General features: G+C 40.1%; 1 protein-coding gene across 3 annotated transcripts in view; it reads right to left on the bottom strand.

Moving 5' to 3' along the window:
* Window positions 1-24,923, bottom strand: part of PLCE1 (phospholipase C epsilon 1) — a 364,525-nt gene that overhangs the window by 306,656 nt on the left and 32,946 nt on the right. For all 3 annotated transcript variants that reach the window (XM_061162214.1, XM_061162213.1, XM_061162215.1), the window contains one exon: window positions 19,598-21,154. In XM_061162214.1, the coding sequence (XP_061018197.1) occupies window positions 19,598-20,800 (1,203 nt within the window). In that variant the 5' untranslated portion in view covers window positions 20,801-21,154. The remainder of the gene's footprint in view (window positions 1-19,597; window positions 21,155-24,923) is intronic.

The following is a 24,923-nucleotide window of genomic DNA, read 5'->3' as shown; positions in this document are numbered from 1 at the left end:
TCAGCCCAGGCCTGGCCCTGCTGCACCTGTGCATGAAGGAGCATGTTACTATGAACGGTGGGTGACCTCCTCCTCAATCATCACTGCCTCCAATGCCTTCCTTGTGATGCACCAGTCTGCAGGTGACAATCGGGATCCCAGGCACAGTTCCAGGGAACAGAACTTGGATAATTTGAAAAATTTACATTCATGATAAAAAGCTTAGGCAGAGGCAGAAAAGGGGGGAGAAACCATGCAGACTGGGGTCTGGAAAGAACTGTGGGGAGAAGGAAGACAAAAAGTTTTACTTGAAAGTCGTTGCCAGTGTGGTAGTGTGAGACAAAGAACGAGGTCAATATTCAAAGGAAAGGTTTAACAAGCTTCACTGTGCATGAAAACTGTAAGTCTTCTTGGCTACTCTCTGACTCTCACTCATTATATCTATATCTCTCTCAACATATAAATTGCAAATCATACATCTGATAATAGACTTACTGTTTAGTCACTCAATCGTGTCTGATTCTGTGACCCCATGGACTGCAGCATGCCAGGCTTCCCTGTTCTTCACCGTCTCCCAGAGCTTGCTCAAATTCATGTCCATCGAGTTGGTGATGCCATCCAACCACCTTGTCCTCTAATGTACCCTTCTTCTCCTGCCTTCAACCTTTCCCAGCATCAGGGTCTTTTCTAAAGAGTCAGTTCTTTGCATGAGGTGGCCAAAGTATTAGAGCTTCAGCTTTAGCATCAGTCCTTCCAATGAATATTCAGGACTGATTTCCTGGTTTGATTTCCTGGATTGACTGGTTTGATCTCCTTGCAGTCCAAGGGACTCTCAAGAGTCTTCTCAGTTCAAAAGCATCAATTTCCAGCACTCAGCCTTCTTTACGGTCCAACTCTCACATCCATACATGACTACTGGAAAAACCATAGTTTTGACTAGACAAACCTTTGTTGGCAAACTAATGTCTCTGCTTTTTAATATGCTGTCTAGATTGATCATAACTTTTCTTCCAAGGACCAGGCACCTTTTAATTTTGTGGCTGCAGTCACCATCTGCAGTGATTTTGGAGTCCAAGAAAATAAAGTCTCTCACTGTTTCCATTGTTTCCCCATCTATTTGCCATGAAGTGATGATGCCACAATCTTTGTGTTTTGAATGCTGAGTTTTAAGCCAGCTTTTTCACTCTCCTCTTGCACTTTCATGAAGAGGCTCTTCAGTTCCTCTTCGCTTTCTGCCATAAGGGTGGTGTCATCTGCATATCTGAGGTTATGGATATTTCTCTGGGCAATCTTGATTCCAGCTTGTGCTTCATACAGCCTGGCATTTTGCATGATTTACTCTGCATATAAGTTAAATAAGCAGGGTGACAACATACAGCCTTGCTGTACTCCTTTCCCAATTTGGAAACAGTCTGTTGTTTCATGTACAGTTCTAACGGTTACTTCTTGACCTGCATACAGATTTCTCAGGAGGCAAGTAAGGTGGTCTGGTATTCCCATCTCTTTAAGAATTTTCCACAGTTTGTTGTGATCCACACAGTCAAAAGCTTTAGCATAGTCAATGAAGCAGATGTTTTTCTGGAATTTTCTTGCTTTTTCCATGATCCATCAGATGCTGACAATTTAATCTCTGGATCCTCTGCTTTTTCTAAATCCCACTTGAATATCTGGAAGTCCTCAGTTCACCAACTGTTGAAGTCTAACTCAGAGAATTTTGAGCATTAACTTTGCTAGCGTGTGAAATGAGTGCAATTGTGCAGTAGTTTGAGCATTCTTTGGCACTGCCTTTCTTTGGGATTGGAATGAAAACTGACCTTTTCCAGTCCTGTGGCCACTGCTCTGAGTTTTCCAAATTTGCTGGCATATTGAGTGCAGCGCGTTCACAGCATCATCTTTTAGGATTTTAAATAGCTCGGCTGGAATTCCATCACCTCCACTAGCTTTGTTCGTAGTGACGCTTCCTCAGGCCCACTTGACTTCACATTCCAGGATGTCTGGTTCTAGATGAATGATCACACAATCGTGGTTACCTAGACCATGAAGATCTTTTTTGTATAGTTCTTCTGTGTATTCTTGCCACCTCTTCTTAATATCTTCTGCTTCTGTTAGGTCCATACTGTTTCTGTCCTTTATTGTACCCATCTTTGCATGAAATGTTCCCTTAGGTATCTTTAATTTTCTTGAAGAGATCTCTAGTCTTTCCCATTGTATTGTTTTCCTCTATTTCTTTGCTTTGTTCACTTAGGAAGGCTTTCTTATCTCTCCTTGCTATTCTTTGGAACTCTGCATTCAGACGGATATATCTTTCCTTTTCTCCTTTGCCTTTTGCTTCTCTTCTTTTCTCAGCTATTTGTAAAGCTCCCTCAGGCAACCATTTTGCCTTCTTACATTTCTTTTTCTTGGGGATGGTTTTGGTCACTGCCTCATGTACAGTGTTGTGAACCTCTGTCCATAGTTCTTCAGGCACTCTCTCTATCAATCTAATCCCTTGAATCTATTTGTCACATCCACTGTACTAATTGTAAAGGATTTGACTTAAGTCTTACCCGAATGGCCTAGTGGTTTTCCCTACTTTCTAGATATAGACATATCTAGAATATATAAAGAACTCAATAATTTAAAAAAACAAGTTAAAAATGGGCACAGGATTTGAACGGGCATTTCTTCAAAGATGCACACATGGTCAATAAGCAGATGAAGAGATGTTCAACAACATTGGTCATCAAGAGAATGCACATCAAAACTACAATGAGATATCACTTCATATCCACCAAGATGGCCATGAGCAAAAAGATGAACACTAAGAAATGTTGGTCAGAATATGGAGAAATTAGAACTCTTACACATCACTGGTGGGAATGGAAAAAACTGCAGCTTCTTTGGAAAACAGTCTGGCAGATCCTCAAAACAGTTAAACACAAATATAGGAGCCAGCAATTCCACTCCTAGATATACACTTAAGAAAACATTGTCCACACAAAAACCTGTACATGAAAGTCCACAGTAGCATTATTCATAATAGCCAAAGAATAGAAAAAAACTAATGTCCAACTGATGATGGAAAAAGAAAATGTGGTACATTCATACCATGGAATATTATTCAGCAGTAAAAAGTGACATATTAATACTACCAGTATATGATAAAAATATAAATAAAACTTGAACCCTGAAAATATTACATTGAGTGAACAAAGCCAGTCACAAAAGCCACATACTATGTGAGTCCATTCATATGATAGTCCAGAATAGGGAAATCTATAGACATGGATCCCCTTCATGGATCACTGCCTTGTCGTGGAGAAAGGGCTTGAGTAACTCAATGAAGCTATGAGCCATGCCATGCAGGGCCACCCAAGACGGATAAGTCATAGCAGAGAGTTCTGACAAAATGTGATCTGCTAGAGGAGGGAATGGCAAACCACCCCAGTATTCTTGCTGTAAAACCTCATGGACTGTATAAAAGGCCAAAAGGATATGACACTGAAAGATGAGTCCCACACGTCTGAAGATGTCCAATATGCTACTGGGGAAGAGTGGAAGAGAATTACTAATAGCCCCAGAACAAATGAAGCAGCTGGGCCAAAGCACATACGATACTCAGTAGTTGATATGCCTGATGATGAAAGTAAAATCCAATGCTACAAAGAACAGCATTGTATAGGAACCTGGAATGTTAGGTCCATTAATCAAGGTAAATTATACAATGTCAAGCAGGAGATGGAAAGAATAAACATCGACATCCTAGGAACCAGTGAACTAAAATGGACGGGAGTGGGAAAATGTAATTCAGTGACCATTATATCTACTACTATGGGCAAGAATCCCATAGAAGAAACAGAGTAGCCCTCATAATCAACAAAAGAGTCTGAAACACAGTACTAGAGTGTAACCTCAAAAATGACAGAATGATCTCCGTTTGTTTCCAAGGCAAGCCATTCAACATCACAGTAATCCAAGTCTATGCCCCTACCACTGATGCTGAAGAAGCTGAAGCTGATCAGTTCCATGAAGACCCAGAAGAACTCCTAGCACTAACACCTAAAAAAGATGTTCTATTCATCATCAGAGATTGGAATGCAATAGTAGGAAGTCAAGATGTACCTGGAGTAACGGGCAAGTTTGGCCTTGGAGAACAAGATGAAGAAGAGAAAAGGCTAACTAAACTCTGCCAAGACAATGCACTAGTCATAGCAAATACTCTCTTTAAACAACACAAGAGATGCATTTACATGTGGATATCACCAAATGGTCAATACTGAAATCAAACTGATTACATTCTTTGTAGCCGAAGGTGGAGAAGCTGTATACAGTCAGCAAAAACAAGACCCAGAGCTGACTGTGGCTCAGATCATCAGCTTCTCATAACAAAATTCAGGCTTAAATTAAAGACAACAGGGAAAAACATTAGGACAGCCAGGTATGACTTAAATCAAATCCCGTATGAATTCACAGTAGAGGTAACAAATAGATTCAAGGGACTGGTCTAGATAAGAGTGTGCCTGAAGAACTATGGACAGAGGTTCGTAATATTGTTCAGGAGGCAGTGGACAAAACCATCCCAAAGAAAAAGAAAAACAAGAAGGCAAAGTGGTTATCTGAGGAGGCTTTACGAATAGTGGAAGAATGAAGAAAAGTGGAAAGCAAGGGAGAGAGGGAAAGGTACATCCAATTAAACATAGAGTTTCAACAAATAGCAAGAAGAGACAAGAAGGCCTTCTTCAATGAACAGTGTTTAATAATAGAGAAAACAATAAAAGGGGAAAGACTAGAGATCTCTTTGGGAAAATTGGAAACATCAAGGAAACATTCTGTCCCAAAATGGGCACAATAAAGGATAAAAATGGTAGATATCTAGTAGATGCCAAAGAGATCAAGAAGAGATGGAAAGAATATATGAAGAACTGTATTAAAAAGGTCTTAACGAACTCAATTACTACTATCGTGTAATTAGTCACCCAGAGCCAGACACTGTGGAATGCAAAGTCAAGTGTGCCTTAAGAAGCACTGCTGTTAATAAAGCTAGGAGATGAGATCAAATTCCAGTAGAACTATTTAAATCCCTAAAGGAGGATGCCATCAAGGTTTTGTGTTCATTATGTCAGCAAATCTGGAAGACCCAGCAGTGGTCACAGGACTGAAAAAGGTCAATCCTCATCCCAATTCCCAAGAAGGGTAGTACCAAAAAATGTGCTAACCATTGGACAATTGCATTCATCTCCCATGCTACTAAGGTCATGCTTAAAATCTTGCATGCTAGGCTTCAGCATTATGCAAACCAAGAACTTCCAGGTGTCCAAGCTAGGTTTAGAAAAGGAAGAGGAACCAGATATCAAATTGCCAACATTCACTGGATTATAGCGGGAGCAAGGGAATTTCAGGAAAATATCTATCTCTGTTTCATCAATTACGCTAAAGCCTTTGTGTAGATCACAACAAACTGTGGAAAGCTCTTAGAGAGATGGGAATACCAGACCATCTTACCTGTCTCCTGAGAAACTTGTATGCAGGCCAAGAAGCAACAGGTAGAACCCTGTATAGAATTGATTGGTTCAGGATTGAGAAAGGAGTATGACAGGGCCGTCTGCTGTCACCCTACTTGTTTAACCTTTACACTGACACATCATGAGAAATGCCGGGCTGGATGAGTTACAAGATGGCATAAAGATAGGTGGGAGAAACATCAAAAACCTCAGATGATACCACTCTAATGGCAGAAAGAGAAGAGGAACTAAAGAGCCTTCTGATGAGTGTGAAAGAGGGGAGTGCAAGAGCTGGTTTAGGACTAAATATTAAAAAAAAAACTAAGGTCATGGCATCCGATTCCATTACTGCATAGCAAATAGAAGGGGAAAAGGTGAAAGTCATAACAGATTTCCTCTTCTTGGGCTCCAAAATCACTGCAGACAGTGACTGCAGCCATGAAATCAGAAGACAATTGCTTCTTGGCAGGAAAGCGATGACAAGCCTAGACAGGATGTTGAAAAGCAGAAACATTACTCTGCCAACAAAGGTCAAGGCTATGGTCTTCCCAGTGGTCACATATGGTTGTGAGAGCTGGACCATAAGGAAGGCAGAAGGCCAAAGAAATGATGCCTTCAAACTGTGGTGCTGGAGAAGACTCTTGAGAGTCCCTTGGACAGCAAGGAGATCAAACCACTCAATCTTAAAGGAGATCAACCCTGAATATTCACTGGAAGGACTGATGTTAAAGCTGAAGCTCCAGTATTTTGGTTATGTGATGTGAAGAGATGACTCACTGGAAAAGTCCCTGATGCTGGGAAAGATCAAGGGCAGAAGGAGAAGAGGGTGTTAGAGGATGAGATGGCTGGATGCCATCACTGATGCAATGAACATGAACTTGGGCAAACTCCAGGAGATGGTGAGGGACAGGGAAGCCTGGTGTGCTACAATGCATGGGGTCACAAAGAGTTATGCACGACTGGGTGACTGAGCAATAACAACAACATGGACATGAAAAGTAGCTTAGTGGATGCTTAGGGCTAAGGGAGGGGTAGAGGGGTGGAGAGAATGGAGGATGACAGCTAAAGGGTACAGGGTTTCTTTATAAGGTGATAAAAATGTTCTAAAATTGTGGAGATGTTTGCACACATTTGTGAATATGCTCCAAACGACTGGATTATACACTGTAAACAGGTAAACTGTACCATATGAGAACTGCATCTCAATAAAACTATTTTGAAAAGAAAAAAAAAGTCAAAGCATTTCTTCTTCTAAGGAGATCTGCCAGTGAGTTTCAAAGTATGGGCTCTCCTTAAAAATCATTGTGTCTTTGTGTTGCTGAAGGCAGAGGTGGTTTTCTGCTGAGTTCTTTCTGAGGGTTTAAGGGGTGATGACCTAAATGAGAGGGAAGGGGTTGGGGTTTGGACAACTAAGCTCTGTAACCCCATGTTTAAGCTGAGGCTCTGAATGTATCCAGGCCAGCTACAAGGACAAAAACTACTGGATGGGGCTCTTTAGGGTCAGAAAATGACCCCAGTACCATTGTCTGGGAACAGCTTTTTAGGCAGGGCTTTGCCTGAGCCCTGAGTTAGTCTAGTCATGGAGGGTCAGGGAATGTCTCTGTCCCCAACACTCTGCCCCATTGCTAATGATGCTTCAATCCTTGGATGTTGAATCTGCATCATTCCAGGAGGGCTTTAGCCCTGAGAGGCCTGTTGCACTTGAGGCAGCATCTAGGGAAGGGATGGGGGGAGAGGGCCACTTCACCACTCATGACAATAGGGAAGTCATTCTATGGGAAGCCTGAGTTTCTCCTGCGTAAAAATGCACGGCGTGGGTTAGATCCAGCCTCCATCTAATGCTCTATCTTTGCTTATGGATTCTGATTCTTTTTAGGCCTCATCTTAACCAGAGCCCATTTCCAGGGATGCTCCAGGCCTCTACAGCTGTTAATTCTTACTAAGCAGGACATCTGGGGAAAATGAAAAAAAAAAAAAAAATCCTAATCTGATCATGTTCCAAAGCTAGCATAAGAATAACAATGGCCATGAATACATTCACCTTAAACTAGGGTCCAGGGTCAGTGTTAGTCTTTTCCTTTTCCTCTTTTTTTGGGGGGGGTGGTGTGGGGGGAGGGGTCAAATCCTAGCCAAAGAGCTGGTGGAACTACAGTAATGTGAAAGTAACTTCATCTAAACTGTCCCAAAGCAGCTACTGAGAGAGTTGTCCTACCATCACAGCGCTGGCCTCTGACAGCCCGTCACATTTTCCACTGATGCTCTAGACGGGGCTAAACTGCACAGGGCTTGGCCGGGAGCTGGATCCCTTTCACCCTGCTCAGCAGGAAGGGGCCGGTATTGTCCTATACCCATGTCATGACCTCAACATAACCTTTCATAATAGAAGAGGAGGTCTGGCATGTCCCCAAGCACAGCCTTTCAGTTTAGCCTGTGCACCCTGTGAAATTCTAATCATTTCAAGATCCAAACTGTATCCAAGTTGCAGAGAGACCAAATTTCCAGACAAGAAAACAAGACATGTTGCTATTTCAACTGCCATCTATTACAACACTGGACAGCAGGGCTCAATGGATATTTGATCATCCATAACAGCTACAACTTAGAAGATGAATTTATTGCCAGTTGGTCCGTTTACACATAATAGAGAAAATAAAGAATCCAAGACATGTATACTGACAAAGATATTTATGTTAAACACTCAAATATTCTTCACTGCCTCTTAAGTTAAATTTTCTCTGGAGAGTAAAATAAAATGTGAAGAAAGACACATTTTAGAAGGAAAAAAAGTAGGATAGGAACTAGCAATGTAGAAGCTGGTTTTAAATTTAGTTTTAGAGTCCGATTTCTAAATAATAAAACTTGACTTTTTTCTATTTTGCTGTACATATTCTTGCACAGTAAGTCCTCTTGGGGATCAAGGCAGGGAAATAAATGAGGCAATAAGACAGGACCTGGTGGGCTGTCTGCCCTGCCCCCCTGCTCTCTCTGTGTTCCATCATCCAGTGCATGCAGAGAGTTACATGAGTGATTCCAGCAGAGGCAGGAACTTCTTGTACTTCATATTCAGGATAACTTTAGGTACTTAAAGCCCCCAAAATTTGGGCAAAGAGAGTTTTTTTTTTTTTTTTTTTAAGGAAAAGCACCCTTAATCAACTTTTAACCTGAAGACTTTAGCAACTTGCTAAAATAAGTCATCTGCTCTCAATAAATTGAGAGCAGGTGAGGGGAGGTGTAACTGGATAAGGGGTAGGTTTTAATTTTTTAACAGGCAGAAGGAGGAGGAGGATACCATCATGGTTAGTCAGTCAGCAAGCATTAATCCTCACTAACGTCTCCCATTCAAATCCATTCTTCTCTCCACAGCTGTGCAAACATAAATTAATTGGGTCATTTTGACGAAGGCATACAAGAAAAAAATTTTAATGTAGGCAAAGTTAGTAATTAGATAAATAAACGTCCTCTAAATGCTTAGGAAGGACTATGGAAGCTACTACATCATCCATCAAGGAACATACATTCAAATGCACCATCGTAAACACCCCTGTGTGAGAAGCACCAAGGAGTGGAAGGAGGTGGGGACAATTCACAACAAGCAAGTGATAAATGGTCCCAGGCGAGGAGAGTAATTCTCCCTGCTGGCATTTCATTTAACCCCTCAAGAATCATTATTCCCAGTTTACCTATAAGATATCTAGGGACAAGGAGACTAAACAACTTCTCCAAGGTCACAGGGCCAGAAGGTGATGAAGTCAAAGTCACAATTTCAATTCAGGCCAACTGACTCCAGAGACCATGTTTCTAAGCATGGTGTTGTCCTCTTTTCTTAATACTTGGCATCATGCTTACATTATGTAGAGTATAACAAAAAGACAGGGCCACTTCTTTCCCTTAGTAAACTTAGAATCTGACTGGAGAGCCAGTATGTAAAATAATCAAAGAACAGGAACAAGAGCACAACCGTGGGAGTCTGTATCTTTTTTAGGTGGAGAAATCAATTTACAGAAAGGGGCTGTGATTTATTTATCCATGTGTTCTTAAACACTGCAAGGATAAGGACTTTTTTAGTTTAGACCCTAACTAAAAAAGGAAATGTAGAGACAATACCATATTTTAGAAAATATTGATTCATCCCGGCCATGTTTGAATGTTCAGAAAAGGCTCTCCCTTTCAGAAATCACCCTTATGTGATGACAGGAGGACAAGCAACAAGGTCCTACTGTATAGCACAGGGAACTATATTCAATATCTTAAAATGAACTATAATGGAAAAGAATACAAAAATAATATATAGTGATCACTTTGCTGTGCACCAGAAATTAATACAACGTTGTAAATTAACTCCAAAAAAAGAAAGACCAGGAAGACAACCAGTCTATCCCCCAGCTTCAGCTTAAGGGTTAATAAAAATGCCCACAGCCTCCTGGAAGCCCAGAGAGAGAGGAGGAGAGAGAAGTTCCTGAGGTTTACTCTGCAGGAGGTATGGCAGCCTCTCCCAGCCTCCAGAGACTAAGAAGCAGGGAAGAGATGATTTGCATCATCTTTTTGGTTCTTTTCATTGGAAATTACCCATCCCAAGGCCTCCGGGATGGACAGAGAGGGACAGGTTTGAGCTAGGGACCAGTGAACATTCTCAGAAGAAGTGGCAGGGCTCCAGAAACAGGAGGAATGAGTACAGGAATGCCAAAGAGTATTCTGAAACTGATAACCCATTCACGACTCTCATGCTTATATAAGTGTCCAGGGGACTCTGATAATGGTTTCAAGTAATCTACCTCCATTTACTTTGCTGTATTTAAATTTCTGTTGTGTTCTTAATGTTCAATTTCAAGTGTACATGGATTTTAAAAGCAATGCATTATTTTAGTGAGACAACATGCTGCCCTCAGCAGCAGTTTTATGGCAAGCAGTGGACAAGTCACTACGGTGCTGGCAGGATACATGTGCCTGGGACAAGCTATTTTCTTCTGTGTGGACAAAATTCCCCAGAATCACTGGTGAGCATGTGGGTAGTTGACACCACTTCCTGATTCAGGTTTCTTGAGGAACCAAGTGAAGATTCAAAACCAAATTCTCTGACACTTGCTGGGCTGAACTGCCCTTCAAATGTACAAACAGAAGGGCCTCCAGGCTGGCATTGTTCAGGCAGGCCCCCAGGACAGCCCTGACACTCCTGAGAGCTGAAGCCAGGTCAAGGAGTTTGTTGTTGTTCAGTCGCTAAGTCGTGTCCGACTCTGTTGCTACCCCATGCCGGCCAAGCTCCTCTGTCCATCGGATTTCCCAGGCAAGAATACTGGAGTGGATTGCCATTTCCTTCTCTAGGGGATTTTCCTGACCCAAGGATTGAACCTGCGTCTCCTGCATTGGCAGGTGAGTTCTTTGTCACTGAGTCACCAGGGAATTTAGGGATGAGCAAATATTCCTGAAATGTCCTGACCAAAACACAAAAAGCTCAGTTTAAGCTCCTGGTCAGTGGTTCTCAACTCCATAGAATCACAGAACAACCTGGAGAAAACTTGGAAAAAATATGGATGCTGTGCCCTACCCCAGTGGTTCTGCTTCAGAGAGTCTGGTGTGGAGCCTGGACACTGATTCTAAAACATACGCAGTGTTAGAGCCACATTGTTGAACACACAACTCTGATGCATATGTGAGATATCATATGCATCAGTGAGTGGAGCCACTCAAATCAACAGACGCAGAAAAGAACAAAATTATTTTGTTACTTTAAAAGCTTAATCAAATTTTATATTTTTCTAGATCTTGAGAAACTAAGAGTGTTAATTGCCTGGATTGCAATCCTAGTTATACCAATTACTAGCTTAGTAAGTTTGGGTAAGGTACAGAATTTCCTTGAGACTCTGAAGCAACAGTTAGAACTGGACATGGAACAATGGACTGGTTCCAAATTGGGAAAGGAGGGCATCAAGACTGTATATTGTCACCCTGCTTATTTAACTTATATGCAGAGTACATCATGCAAAATGCTGGGCTGGATGAAGCACAAGCTGGAATCAAGACTGCCCTGAGAAATATCCATAACTTTAGATAGGTAGATGACACCCCACTTACGGCAGAAAGCAAAGAAGAACTAAAGAGCTTCTTGATGAAAGTGAAAGAGGAGAGTGAAAAAAGTTGGCTTAAAACTCAACATTCAGAAAACTAAGATCATGGCATTTGGTCCCATCAATTCGTGGCAAATAGATGGGGAAACAATGGAAACAGTGAAAGATTTTATTTTGGGGGGCTCCAAAATCACTGCAGATGGGGTGATTGCAGCCATGAAATTAAAAGACGCTTGCTCTTGGAAGAAAAATCATGCCCAACCTGAAGAGCATAGTAAAAAGCAGAGACATTACTTTGTCAACAAAGGTCACTCTAGTCAAAACTATGGTTTTTCCAGTAGTTATGTATGGATGTGAGAGTTGGAATATAAAGAAAGCTGAGTGCCAAAGAATTTATGCTTTTGAATTGTGGTGTTGGAGAAAACTCTTGAGAGTCCCTTGGACTGCAAGGAGATTCAACCAGTCCCTCCTAAAGGAGATCAGTCCTGGGTGTTCATTGGAAGGACTGATGTTGAAGCTGAAACTCCAGTACTTTGGCCACCTGATACAAAGAACTAACTCATTTGAAAAGATCCTGATTCTGTAAAAGATTGAAGGTGGGAGGAGAAGGGGATGATAGAGGATGACAGTTTTGGATGGCATGACCAATTCAATGGACATGAGTTTGAGTAAACTCCGGGAGTTGGTGATGGACAGAGAAGCCTGGCATGCTGAAGTCCATGGGGTCGCAAAGAGTCAGACACAACTGAGCAACCGAAGTGAACTGAATACCACCCACAGCAAACTAGGTTCAACGCAGTCCCTATCAGAATCCTTCTCTGCAAAAACTGACAAGGTTATCCTAACCTTCGTAGGGAAGTGTGCCAAGACAGTCTTGAAAGAAGAATAGTGTTACAGGACTCACATTTCCCAATTTCAAAACTTGCTACAAAGCCACAGTAATCAAGACTAGGTGGTACTGGCATGTAGATACTATAGGAATCAGTGGAATATAACTGAGAGTCCACAAATAAGCCCTCACATTAATAGTTAACTGATTATCAACCAAACAGAGTGCTAAAAAAATCTGGTGAGGAAATACTAGTCTTTTCAACAAATGCTGCTGGAGCAAGAAGGTATCCATAAGCAAACCAATGAATTTTGACCCCTGACTCACACACCACGTACAAACATAGACTGAAAATGGATCAAATATCTGAAAGTAAGATGTTAAGACTATGGGCAAGATTCCCTTAGAAGAAACGGAGTAGCCCTCATAGTCAACAAAAGAGTCCAAAATGCGGTACTTAGGTGCAATCTCAAATGTGACAGAATGATCTTGGTTCATTTCTAAGGAAAACCATTAAACATCACAGTAACCCAAGTCTATGCCTCAGCCACTAATGATGAAGAAAATGAAGTTGAACAGTTCTGTGAAGACCTAAAAGACCTTCTAGAATTAACACCAAAAAAAAAAAAAGATGTCCTTTTCATCATAGGTAACTGTAATGCAAAATTAGGCAGTCAAGAGATACCTGGAGTAACAGGCAAGTTAGGCCTTGGAGTATACAAAATGAAGCAGGGAAAAGGCTAACTGAGCTTTGCCAAGAGACCACACTGGTCATAGCAAACATCCTCTGCCAGCAACACAAGACACGACTCTACACATGGAGGTCACCAGATGGTCCACCAAAATCAGACTGATTATATTCTTTGTGGCTGAAGATGGAGACGCTCTATAAAGTCAGCAAAAACAAGACCTGGAGCTGACTGTGGCTCAGATCATGAGCTCCTTAATGCCAAATTTAGACTTATATTGAAGAAAGTAGGGAAAACCAGTAGGTCATTCAGGTGTGACCTAAATCAAAACCCTCATAATTATACCATGGAAGTGACAAAGAGATTCAAGAGATTAGATCTGATAGACACAGTGCCTGAAGAACTACAGACAGAGGTTCGTAACATTGTACAGGTGGTGGTGACCAAAAACATCCCAGAGAAAAAGAAATGCAAGGAGGCAAAATGGTTGTCTGAGGAGGCCTTACAAATAGCTGAGAAAAGAAGAGAAGTGAAAGGCAAAGAAGAAAGGGAAAGATACACCCAGTTGAGTACAGAGTTCCAAAGAGTAGCAAAGAGAGATAAGAAAGTCTTCTTAAGTGAACAATGCAAATAGAGGAAAACAATACAATGGGAAAGACTAGAGATCTCTTCAAGAAAATCAGAGTAACCAAGGGAACATTTCATGCAAAGATGGGCACAATAAAGGACAGAAATGGCAAGGACCTAACACAAGCAGGAGATACTAAGAAAAGGAGGCAAGAACACATGGAAGAACTATATAAAAAAAGGTCTTAGGGACCAGGATAACCACGATGGTGTGGCCACTCACCTACAGCTGAACACCTTGGAGTGTGAAGTCAAGTGGGCCTTAGGAAGCATTATTACAAACAAACCTAGTGGACGTGATGGAATTACCGCTGAGCTAGTTCAAATCCTAAAAGATGATGCTGTTAATGTGCTGCACTCAATATGCCAGCAAATTTGGAAAACTCAGCAATTGCCACAGGACTGGAAAACATCAGTTTTCATTCCAATCCAAAAGAAGGGCAATGCCAAAGAATGTTCAAACTACCATACAACTGTGCTCATTTCACATGCTCTCAAAGAAATGCTCAAAATCCTTCAAGCTAGGCTTCAACAGTACATGAACTGAAAACTCCCAAATGTACAAGCTGGATTTGGAAAAGGCAGAGGAACCAGAGATCAAATTGCCAACATCCATTGGATCATAGAAAAAGCAAGACAATTGCAGGAAATCATCTACTTCTGCTCCATTGACTGTGTGGATCACAACAAACTGGAAAATTCTTAAAGAGATGTGAATACCAGACCACCTTGCCTGCCTCCTGAGAAAACTGTATGCAGGTCAAGAAGAAACAGTTAGAACTGGACATGGAACAACAGACTGGTTAAATTTCGGAAAGGAGTACATCAAAGCTGTATACTGTCACTATGCTTGTTTAACTTCTATGCAGAGCACATCACGTGAAATGATGGGCTGGATGAATCACAAGCTGGAAATCAAGACTATCCGGAGAAATAGTAACAACCTCAGGTATGCAGATGATACCACACTAATGGCAGAAAGTGAAGAGGAACTAAAGAGCCTCTTGGTGCAGGTAAACGAGAAGAATGAAAAAGCTGGCTTAAAACTCAACATTCAAAAAACTAAGATCACAGCATCTGGTCCCATCACTTCATGGCAAATAACTGGGGAAAGAATTGCAACAGTGGGAGATTTTACTTTCTTGGGTTTCAAAATCACTGTGGACAGTGACTACAGCCACGACATTAAAAGACACTTGCCTCCTTGGAAGAAAAGCTATGACAAACCTAGACTTTCGATTAAAAAGCAGAGACGTCACTTTGCCAACAAAGTTTCATACAGTCAATGCTATAGTTTTGCCAGTAGTCATGTACGGATGTGAGAGTTGGAACATAAAGAAGGCTGAGCGCCAAAGAATTGACGCTTTTGAACTGTGGTGCTGGAGTAGACTCTTGAGAGTCCCCTGGACAGCAAGAAGATCAAACCAGTCAATGCTAAAGGAAATCATCCCTGAATATTCACTGAAAGGACTGATGCTGAAGCTGAAGCTCTAATACTTTGGCCACCTGATGCAAGAGCTGACTCATTGGAAAAGATCCTGATGTTGGAAAAGATTGAGGGTAGAAGGAGAATGGGATGACAGAGGATGACATGGTTGGATGGCATCACTGACTCAATAGGCATGAGTTTGAGCAAACTCTGGGAGGGAGCGAAGGACAGGGAAGCCCGGTGTGCTGCAATCCATGGGGTCACCAAGAGTCAGACACAATGACTGAACAGCAACAACAGCAAAGACTATTAAAATCTGGGAAGGAAACATAGGTGTAAGTCTTCATGAATTAGGAAATCATTTCTTACATATTACACTAAAAGCACAAGCAACCAAAGGAAAAAAAGTAGATAAATTGTTGACTTCATTAGAATTAAAATGTTCTGAGCATCAGTGCACAGTATCAAAAAGGTGAAAGAAAGCCCATCAACAGAATATATTTGCAAATCACATATCTCATTAAGAATATATGAAGAAGCCTTGCAATGCAACAATACATAGGCCAAAAAAACCATTTTTTTTAAATGGGGAAAGGATCTGAATTGATATTTCTCCAAAGATGATATATAAATGGCCAACAAGGAAATGGAAAACTTTTCAACGTCATTAGTTATTAAGGAAATGCATATTGAATCCACAATGAATTACCAGGTCACAACCACTAAGATAGCTTTCATAAATGAAATGAATAGTAACAAGTGTTGGTGAGGATGTGGAGACATTGAAATTCTCATGTACTACTGGTGAGAATATAAAATGGAGCAGTGGTTTTGGAAAACGTTTGGTTCCTTCCCCAAGATGTTAAACATGGCGTTACCATATGACCCAATGATCCCACTCCTAAGTATCTTACCAGGAGGAATGAAAACATATGTTCACTCTAAAACTTGTCCAGGAACATTCATAGCAGCATTATTCAAAACAGCCCCAAAGTGGAAACAACCCATTGTCCTTTAGCTGATGAATGGATGAGTAAATCTGGTACATCCATATAGTAGAATATTATTCAGTCATAAAAAAGAATACAGTTCTGATATATGTTATGACATGGATGAACCTGGAAAACATGATGCTAAGTGAAAGAAGCCAGTCACAAGAAGTCAGATCTTGTAGGAAATGTCCAGAATTGGCAAATCCACAGGGACCAAAAGCAGATTAGTGGTTGCCAGGAGACGGGGAGGAATAGAGAGTGGTCACTAATAGTTAAGGAGTTTCTTATTTATCTACTTATTTATCTTTATTTTTGGCTGTGCTGGCTCTGCATTGCTGCTTGGGCTCTTTTTTCTAATTGTGGCAAGCAGGGGCTACTCTGTAGCTGTGGTATGCAGGCCTATCATTGCAGTGGCTTCTCTTGTTATGCAGCATAGACTCCAGGGTGTGGGGGCTTCAGTAGTTGCAGTTCTTGGGCTCTAGGGCACAGGCTCAATAATTGCAGTACATGGGCTTAGCTGCTCTTCATACGTGGGATCTTCCTGGATCAGGGATTGAACCCATGTCTCCCTCATTGGCAGGCAGATTGTTTATGACTGAGCCATCAGGAAAGCCCGAAGAGTTTCTTTTTGAGGTGTTAAAATTATTTTGGAACTAGATAGTTGTGATAGGTGCACCATCTTGTGAATGTACTAAAAAGCATGGATTTGTATACTTTAAAATGATGTGTACATTATACCTCAATAGAAGATGGTTGGAAACTTGTGCTTTATATTTTTTTCATTTGTTATTTTCTTGAACATCTTTCTTGATCAGTATATATTGAACTCCCTTGTTCTTCTGCACAGCTCTATTTTTCCATTTTGAATTCTAGTGGGCATGAATGCTAGTGATAGATGATTTGGTTTTCACTGGGTTTGTCATCATCATTACACATAGGTTCACTGCCCAGAGAAATATCAATAACTTCAGATATGCAGATGACACCACCCTTATGGCAGAAAGCAAAGAGGAACTAAAGAGTCTCTTGAAGAAAGTGAAAGAGGAGAGTGAAAAACCTGGCTTAAAACTCAACATTCAAAAAATGAAGATCCTGGCATCCAGTCCCATCACTTCCTGGCAAATAGATGGGGAAACAGTGGAAACAGTGGCTGACTTTATTTTCTTGGGCTCCAAAATCACTGCAGATGGTGACTGCGGCCATGAAATTAAAAGATGCTTGCTCCTTGGAAGAAAAGCTATGAACAACCTAGACAGCATATTAAAAATCAGAGACATTACTTTGTCAACAAAGGTCTGTCTAGTCAAAGCTATGGTTTCTCCAGTAGTCATGTATGGATGTGAGAGGTGGACTATAAAGAAAACTGAGTGCCAAAGAATTGATGCTTTTGAACTATGATAGTGGAGAAGACTCTTGAGAGTTCTCCTTTGGACTGCAAGGAGATCCAACCAGTCTATCCTAGAGGAAATCAGTCCTGAATATTCACTGAAAGGACTGATGCTAAAGCTGAAACTCTCACATGATGCAAAGAACTGACTCTTTAGAAAAGACCCTGATGCTGGGAAAGATTGAAGGTGGGAGGAGAAGGGGAAGAAAAAGGATGAGATGGTTGGATGGCATCACCGACTCAATGGACATGAGTTTGAACAAGCTCTGGGAGTTGGTGATGGATAGGGAAGCCTGGCATGCTGCAATCCATGGGGTCGCACAGTGCTACAACTGAGCAACTGCACTGAACTGAACTGAGGGTATAGAATTTCCTTTAGACTCTGTTTTCTTAATGATAGAATGGGGTGAATAATCAGACCACATCAGCAAGTAGTTGAGATGATTTCATGAAATGAAGTGTGTAAGTTATTCAGTCCAGTGCCTGGCATATTTAAATTCACAATAAATATTAGTTCCCACAATTGATGATGATGAAAATAAAAATATACTAGTCATAGATCAATAAAAGGATGTTCTTTTAGATTGGGTTTATTTTTAGGGCCAGGTTTTAAGGAATTGTGTAAAACTGGAATGCAAAATTTATAGAAACAGCTTTTCCACTAAGATCAGTTGAAGAAAATAGGGCTACTTTGCCACAGAAGGAAACAAACAAACAAACAAACAAACAAGAGAATACATGGTGCTGGCTTCTGATGCAAAGATCAGGTCTAAGAGTGCACAGCTAATTGAGTGCATTTTCGGAGCAGGAATCTTAAAGAGGGAGAACTATGGATAGAACTCAGAGAGTCCAGAAATTTGGATGAGAAAAAATTCTTTTATTAACCTCAAATAGAAGTCTAGCATTTCCTTCCATTATGAATGTAAGCAACAAATGTCAGTAACACTAGCAGTACCTGTGATTTTGTCACCAATAGGAATCACAGATATTGCCATATATTATAGTCATGGAAGAGACTCTAAAATAGTATTTATTATTAAGGTAACTAATTAATTAGTTTGTCTTGGTTTGTCCAAGACTTAGTGGCTTCCCAGAATATGGGACTTGCACTGCTAAAACAGGGAAAGTCCCAGGTAAACCATTCCTTACTAACATTCTTCACTACCTTGAAGTTATGGTAGTTATCACATCATCAGCTGCCATTATTTAGTGTGTTAATAAAGAAGTACCCTGCTATATTACAACTTCAAAAATATTTTGATATATGTCTATCCACATAATCTGTGTCCTTTATGATCCTTTGTATTTCATTTGATGCATTTAAAAGTGTTCTTCTCAACCCGAAGACTTCACCAAATAACCAAAGAGGGCCATGGCATAAAAAGGGTTAAGAGGGAAAAAACAGGAAGCACTGGCTAGAGGAATTGAACAGAGAAAATGAGATTTAAAACAAGTATACTATCAAGTGTGAAACAGATCACCAGTCCAGGTTGGATGCATGAGACAAGTGCTCAGGGCTGGTGCACTGGGAAGACCCAGAGGGATGGGATGGGGAGGGAAGTTGGAGAGGGGATCGGGATGGGGAACACATGTAAATCCATGGCTGATTCATGTCAATGTATGGCAAAAACCACTACAATATTGTAATTAGCCTCCAACTAATAAAAATAAATGAAAAATAAATAAATAAAAGGGGAAGAAAAAGAAAGAAAATGAGATTTAAGTTTAAGCTTTGCAACCTAAAAACAACAATGAACTCCATGGCAGAAGAGGACAGACATATCTCTGAAGGATAGAGCTGAATAATCAGTTGGCAGAACCATTTTCCTACTTCCAGGAGTTTCTGTTTTATAAGCCCACATACAGTAATCAGGGACTCTCCCTAACTTCTCTGAGTGCATATTTATGTGTCTTTTGTGACTTATATTGCTGTGGAATTAACTCAGTCTTGACAGCTATCAATTCCAGTATCTGTTAGGTCTACTAATTTCCAGTAACTATAAGTGCTTCCCCTAAGAATCATTGGCCAGAAGTGAACATTTCCCATGAATTAAGACAATGGAGATTTGGAGTTTTAAAAAATCAACTTTGAAAAATGGATTAAAAGAAACTTTAACTCTTACCGGATACCACTGGGCTTTTGACAGACCTTGGGAACCATCTTGCCTAACCACCACTGTTGACAGCCGTTCCATGACTCTCCCAGGAGGCAATAAGAGACCATTTTTCTTCTGATCAATATAACTCAAAGCCTCCAGTCCAATGTGACCAGAAGGCAAAGTTCTCACAATTGCCCTTGTCCCAGTAAACACAGATTTCTTAACTTCCTTGTCATTTTTGCAAAATCTCCTCACTAACCAAGCAGACCGCTCCTTTTTATTTTTAAACAAATCTTCTTCTACATCTTCACAATTATCAGGGAAGTCCTCAAAATGGCTCAGAAAGGTCTTGGCAGGTGGACTGTCAGTAAAATCCTCTCTGCAAAAGCTGTCACTTGAACATACCACATCGGCCTTTGGGCAAGAGCCTTCAAAGCACAAGTATTTGTCATTCAAGGGGTCACAATGATCACACTGCAGCTGCCTATTCTTATTGTCACAGTTACTTGTCAATTCCATCAGTTTGCAAGTATATGCCATGTAATTTTTCTCTTGTTCCTCACCAACAGCAGGTAGTACACAGTTTCCACAATCATCCAAAATCAAGTTATCTGATAGGGGACAGAAACTGTCTGACATTCTTCTGTCAACCTCGTAATGCAAGTGAAATACTGCCATGTTGCTTTCAGGGTGTGCCCTGCTTGTCTCTATGATGGCTGACTGAGTTCCTAATGGACTAATGCCCATGGGAGGTCTGTCTATTTCCAGTTGAATTCCAGGGAACACCTTTCCTTCCAGTGAAGAAGAGATTCCAGTTTCCAAACACAGACCTTCCTCTGTGATAGAATTGCACGTTTCATAAAACTGGCTCTGAGGAGGGCCATGCTGATGGTTTTTCAATATGCTGTTGCAGTTAATGTTAAGGTTTTTCACAGAATCTGGCATGCTTTTCTCCCAGCAATTTTCATTACTGTTCTCATCACTGGTTATTTTCTCCCTTGCTACTGAGAAAATCTGGGGCACGTTGCTTCCAGAAGATTCTTCTGTAAGTTTGGTCAGTTGCGAGATGGTATGAGAAGTCTCCCCACTCTGCCTGACAGGATGAAATTTTGGAATATTGATGTCCAAGACCTTATCATTACTTTCATCTACAGTTGACTGAGCAGAGATCACTTTTCTCTGACTCACAGGCCTGAGAACAGAACCTGCCATTTCTTCAGAAGTCATCTTGACCAAGGTGCAGGGTTTCAGCTAGCCCTTTGTTTCTCCTCTCTTGTGATCATGTCAAGATGTTGATAAAACTACTGGTTTTTAACATAATCTCTGGGGTATAAGCCCTCTGAGAAACAAAGTGACAGTTCCTATCACTTAGATATATTAAGACCCAAATAAACTTTCCCAGTTATCACTTCCTACCATGTGCAGTATGTTTTTCTACATCAAGGTATTAAGGAAGTAGATCAATTTTCTTTCTTCGGTTCTTTGAAGCAATTCTTTCGAAGACTTTTATTTGGCATTGCATTCTGTAACTTCTGATCCATCACTGGCTTACAATGATTTAAAAATCCAGTTGAATGTATCCTGTAAGAAAAAGAGATAATGTCAAACACTAAACAAATTTTTAAAAATGACCTCATAATTCTAAGCTACTGCAAAATGTGAATCCATTTTGTGGAGAAGTTTTGCAATCAGAAGTTGGTTTTAGGTATTTATTTTTTTGATTCAATATTTCAAACTTCTGTTTTCAGCCAGTACAGATTAACAGAGATCAGGTTTATGCTTCTTCCTTAAACAACTGAAAAAAGTCAGGAAAAATAATGAAATAATTGCTTTGAGATACTGAATAACAGGCAACATAGAATAGTAATTCCAGAAAGAAGAATAAATAAATAAGGTGAGTTCTATAAATGCCCTAGCTTATACCTTTGAGTTTTTTGGCTACTGGGGAGGGAGAAGGGACTCAGATGAAACCAAACAGTATGTCCAATTTAAAGAGAAGAAGTTGAGACTTCAATAAAGCCAAGGAAATTAGAGAAGGAAGACACATAAAGTAGAGTGGAGAAAAGATAGGGACGCTAGTAGGCTTCTCATTAGGAACAATGCAGAATAGTTTATTAAAAAATAAAGAAGTTTATTAAAAAAATAAACTTAAAAAAAATATATATATATGCTGCTGCTGCTAAGTCACTTAAGTCATGTCTGACTCTGTGCAACCCCATAGACTGCAGCCCACCAGGCTCCTCTGTCCCTGGCATTCTCCAAGCAAGAATACTGGAGTGGGTTGCCATTTCCTTCTACAATGCATGCATGCGTGCTAAGTCACTTCAGTCATGTCCGACTCTGTGCGACCCCATGGACAGCACCCCACCAGGCTCCTCTGTCCGCAGGATTCTCCAGGCTACTGGAGTGGGTTGCCATTTCCTTCTCCCATACATACATACATACACATACACTGCCAAATTAGAATTCTATACCCAACAAAAATATTTTTTGAAAACAAAATGAAATAAAGACTTTTAGACATATGAAAACTGAAAGAATCCATCAAGGGTGAACTTACATATAAGAAAGATAAAGAGGGACTTTCCTGAAGGTCCAGTGATTAGGACTCCATCTTTCCACTGCAGGGGGCATGGGTTTAATCCCTGGTTGGGGAATTAAGATCCCACAAGCCATGCAGTCAAAAAGAAGAAAAAAAAAAAAGGCTCACTAAAATAAAAAATGGTAAAGAAAGTCCTTTAGGTAGAAGAAATAGAAATCTGATAGAAATCTGGATCTACAAAAAGAAATAGAGTATGAAAAATGTTAAATATGCAGATAAATACAATTTTTCTTACATTTTAAATAACTAATTGACCATTTAAAGCAAAAATAATAACAATGACTATACAGTTACTAACAAATCTAGAAGTAAAATATATGACAATAACAGCACAAAGGTCAAAAGAGAAGAAATGGAAATATATTAATATAAGACTATTTTCTACATGAATTAGGGTGAAGTGAAAGTTGTGTCCAACTCTTTGCAATCCCATGGACTATACAGTCCATGGAATTCTCCAGGCCAGAATACTGGAGTGGGTAGCCTTTCCCTTCTCCAGGGGATCTTCCCAACTCAGAGACAGAACCCAGGTCTCCCATATTGCAGGCAGATTCTTTACCAGCTGAGCCACCAGGTAAGCCCAAGAATACTAGAGTGGGTAGCCTATCCCTTCTGCAGGGGATCTTCCTGACTTAGGAATCAAACCAGGGTCTCCTGCACTGCAGGTGGATTCTTTACCAACTGAGCTATCAGGGAAGCCCAGTAATATTACTTAAAGTAATATTGTCAGGTTTTCATAAGCTTAAGATATATACTATAAGCCCCAATGCAATCACTTTAACCAAAAATACAGAAAATAAGTAAAAACATTAGAATCTTAGAAATTTTTTTCAAGTAATTTAAAAAAAAAAAGGCAGAAAAAAGGAAAAGGTGAACAAAGAACAGATGTGACAAATGGGAAACAAATCATAGATTTAAACCTTTCAAAAAGCATCTTTGGGCAGTTTCTCCAATTTTTTCCATAAAATATACACATTTTTAACTCCCTCTTTCATTTGAATAAATTACTCAGTTGAATGTTAGGAGACATAAATATTTTCAATTGTGAATGACACTATTTTAAAAAATAATTTAAGCTATTTTATTCTTCAGATTATTAAACCCTGCTACATTTTGGGACCTAGATAGCCAGTGTAATGAGCTAGATAGCCAGGACCTGCTTGGAAGTCTGTTAAGAGGGAGGGAGAATTGAACAGATTTCAGTTCAATGCGGCAAGAGCAGTTATAGAAGATATTCAAGGCACTCTGGGCTGACAGAGTGCCCATCACAAGTATATTGTTCTTTTATGGATAAAGTTGTTCCCAAGGCAACTTACGAGCATTCAGGCTTTGCTGTCAACACCAGATTTGTTCTGTCTTTGCTCTTTGCCACACATACGTCCCTCTTCTCCTTGCTTCTCCATACTTTCCCCTTTTTCTCTTAATATATGTCCCCTCAAGCAAAACACAGTCACAAACTCTCACCTGATCCCAGCACATACAAGTCTTCACAACAAACTTGAAGGATCAGAGGATATCCTATCAATCAGATACATCACAGGGGATAAACTAGTCCACTTAGAGAAGCAAAATCCTGGCTCAACATACTAAACCTTTCCACCTTTCATGTCTTCTTTCCAACTTAGTTTCTTTTTTATTTTCTTTGGAAAATGCCACCCTTATTTTTGTAGATTTATGCTCAGTGTAAAACAATTCAAACAATGCATAAAAACACAAATTTTTGTTTACCTTAACACAAATTCTACCACCCAGAGATAACCATGATTAATACTATGAGGAACCTCATTCTAGAATGCTCCCTTATGAGAGATCACAACAGACAACACTGAAGTACAAAGGATGATAAGAGATGACTACCAGCAGCTCTATGCCAATAAAATGGACAATCTGGAAGAAATGGACCAATTCCTAGAAAAGTTTAACTTTCCAAAACTGAACCAGGAAGAAATAGAAGATCTTAACAGACCCATTACAAACACGGAAATCGAAACTGGAATCAGAAATCTTCCAGCAAACAAAAGCCCAGGACCAGATGGCTTCACAGCTGAATTCTACCAAAAATTTAGAGAAGAGCTAACACCTATCTTACTCAAACTCTTCCAGAAAATTGCAGAAGAAGGTAAACTTCCAAACTCATTCTATGAGACCACCATCACCCTAATTCCAAAACCAGACAAAGATGCCACAAAAAAAGAAAACTACAGGCCAGTATCACTGATGAACATAGATGCAAAAATCCTTAACAAAATTCTAGCAAACAGAATCCAACAACATATTAAAAAGATCATACATCATGACCAAGTGGACTTTATCCCAGGAATGCAAGGATTCTTTAATATCCACAAATCAATCAATGTAATACACCACATTAACAAATTGAAAGATAAAAACCATATGATTACCTCAATAGATGCAGAAAAAGCCTTTGACAAAATTCAACATCCATTTATGATAAAAAACTCTCCAGAAAGCAGGAGTAGAAGGACCATACCTCAACATAATAAAAGCTATATATGACAAACCCACAGGAAACATTATCGTCAATGGGGAAAGATTGAAAGCATTTCCCCTAAAATCAGAAACAAGACAAGGGTGCCCACTCTCACCACTACTATTCAACATAGTTTTGGAAGTTTTGGCCACAGCAATCAGAGCAGAAAAAAGAAATAAAAGGAATCCAGATAGGAAAAGAAGAAGTGAAACTCTCACTGTTTGCAGATGACATGATCCTCTACATAGAAAACCCTA

Source organism: Dama dama, chromosome 15, assembly GCF_033118175.1.
Source record: "Dama dama isolate Ldn47 chromosome 15, ASM3311817v1, whole genome shotgun sequence".
Taxonomy (NCBI): Eukaryota; Metazoa; Chordata; class Mammalia; order Artiodactyla; family Cervidae; genus Dama; species Dama dama.
The sequence above is the reverse complement of the archived record's forward strand: the minus strand, read 5'-3'. Positions and strand labels throughout refer to the sequence as shown.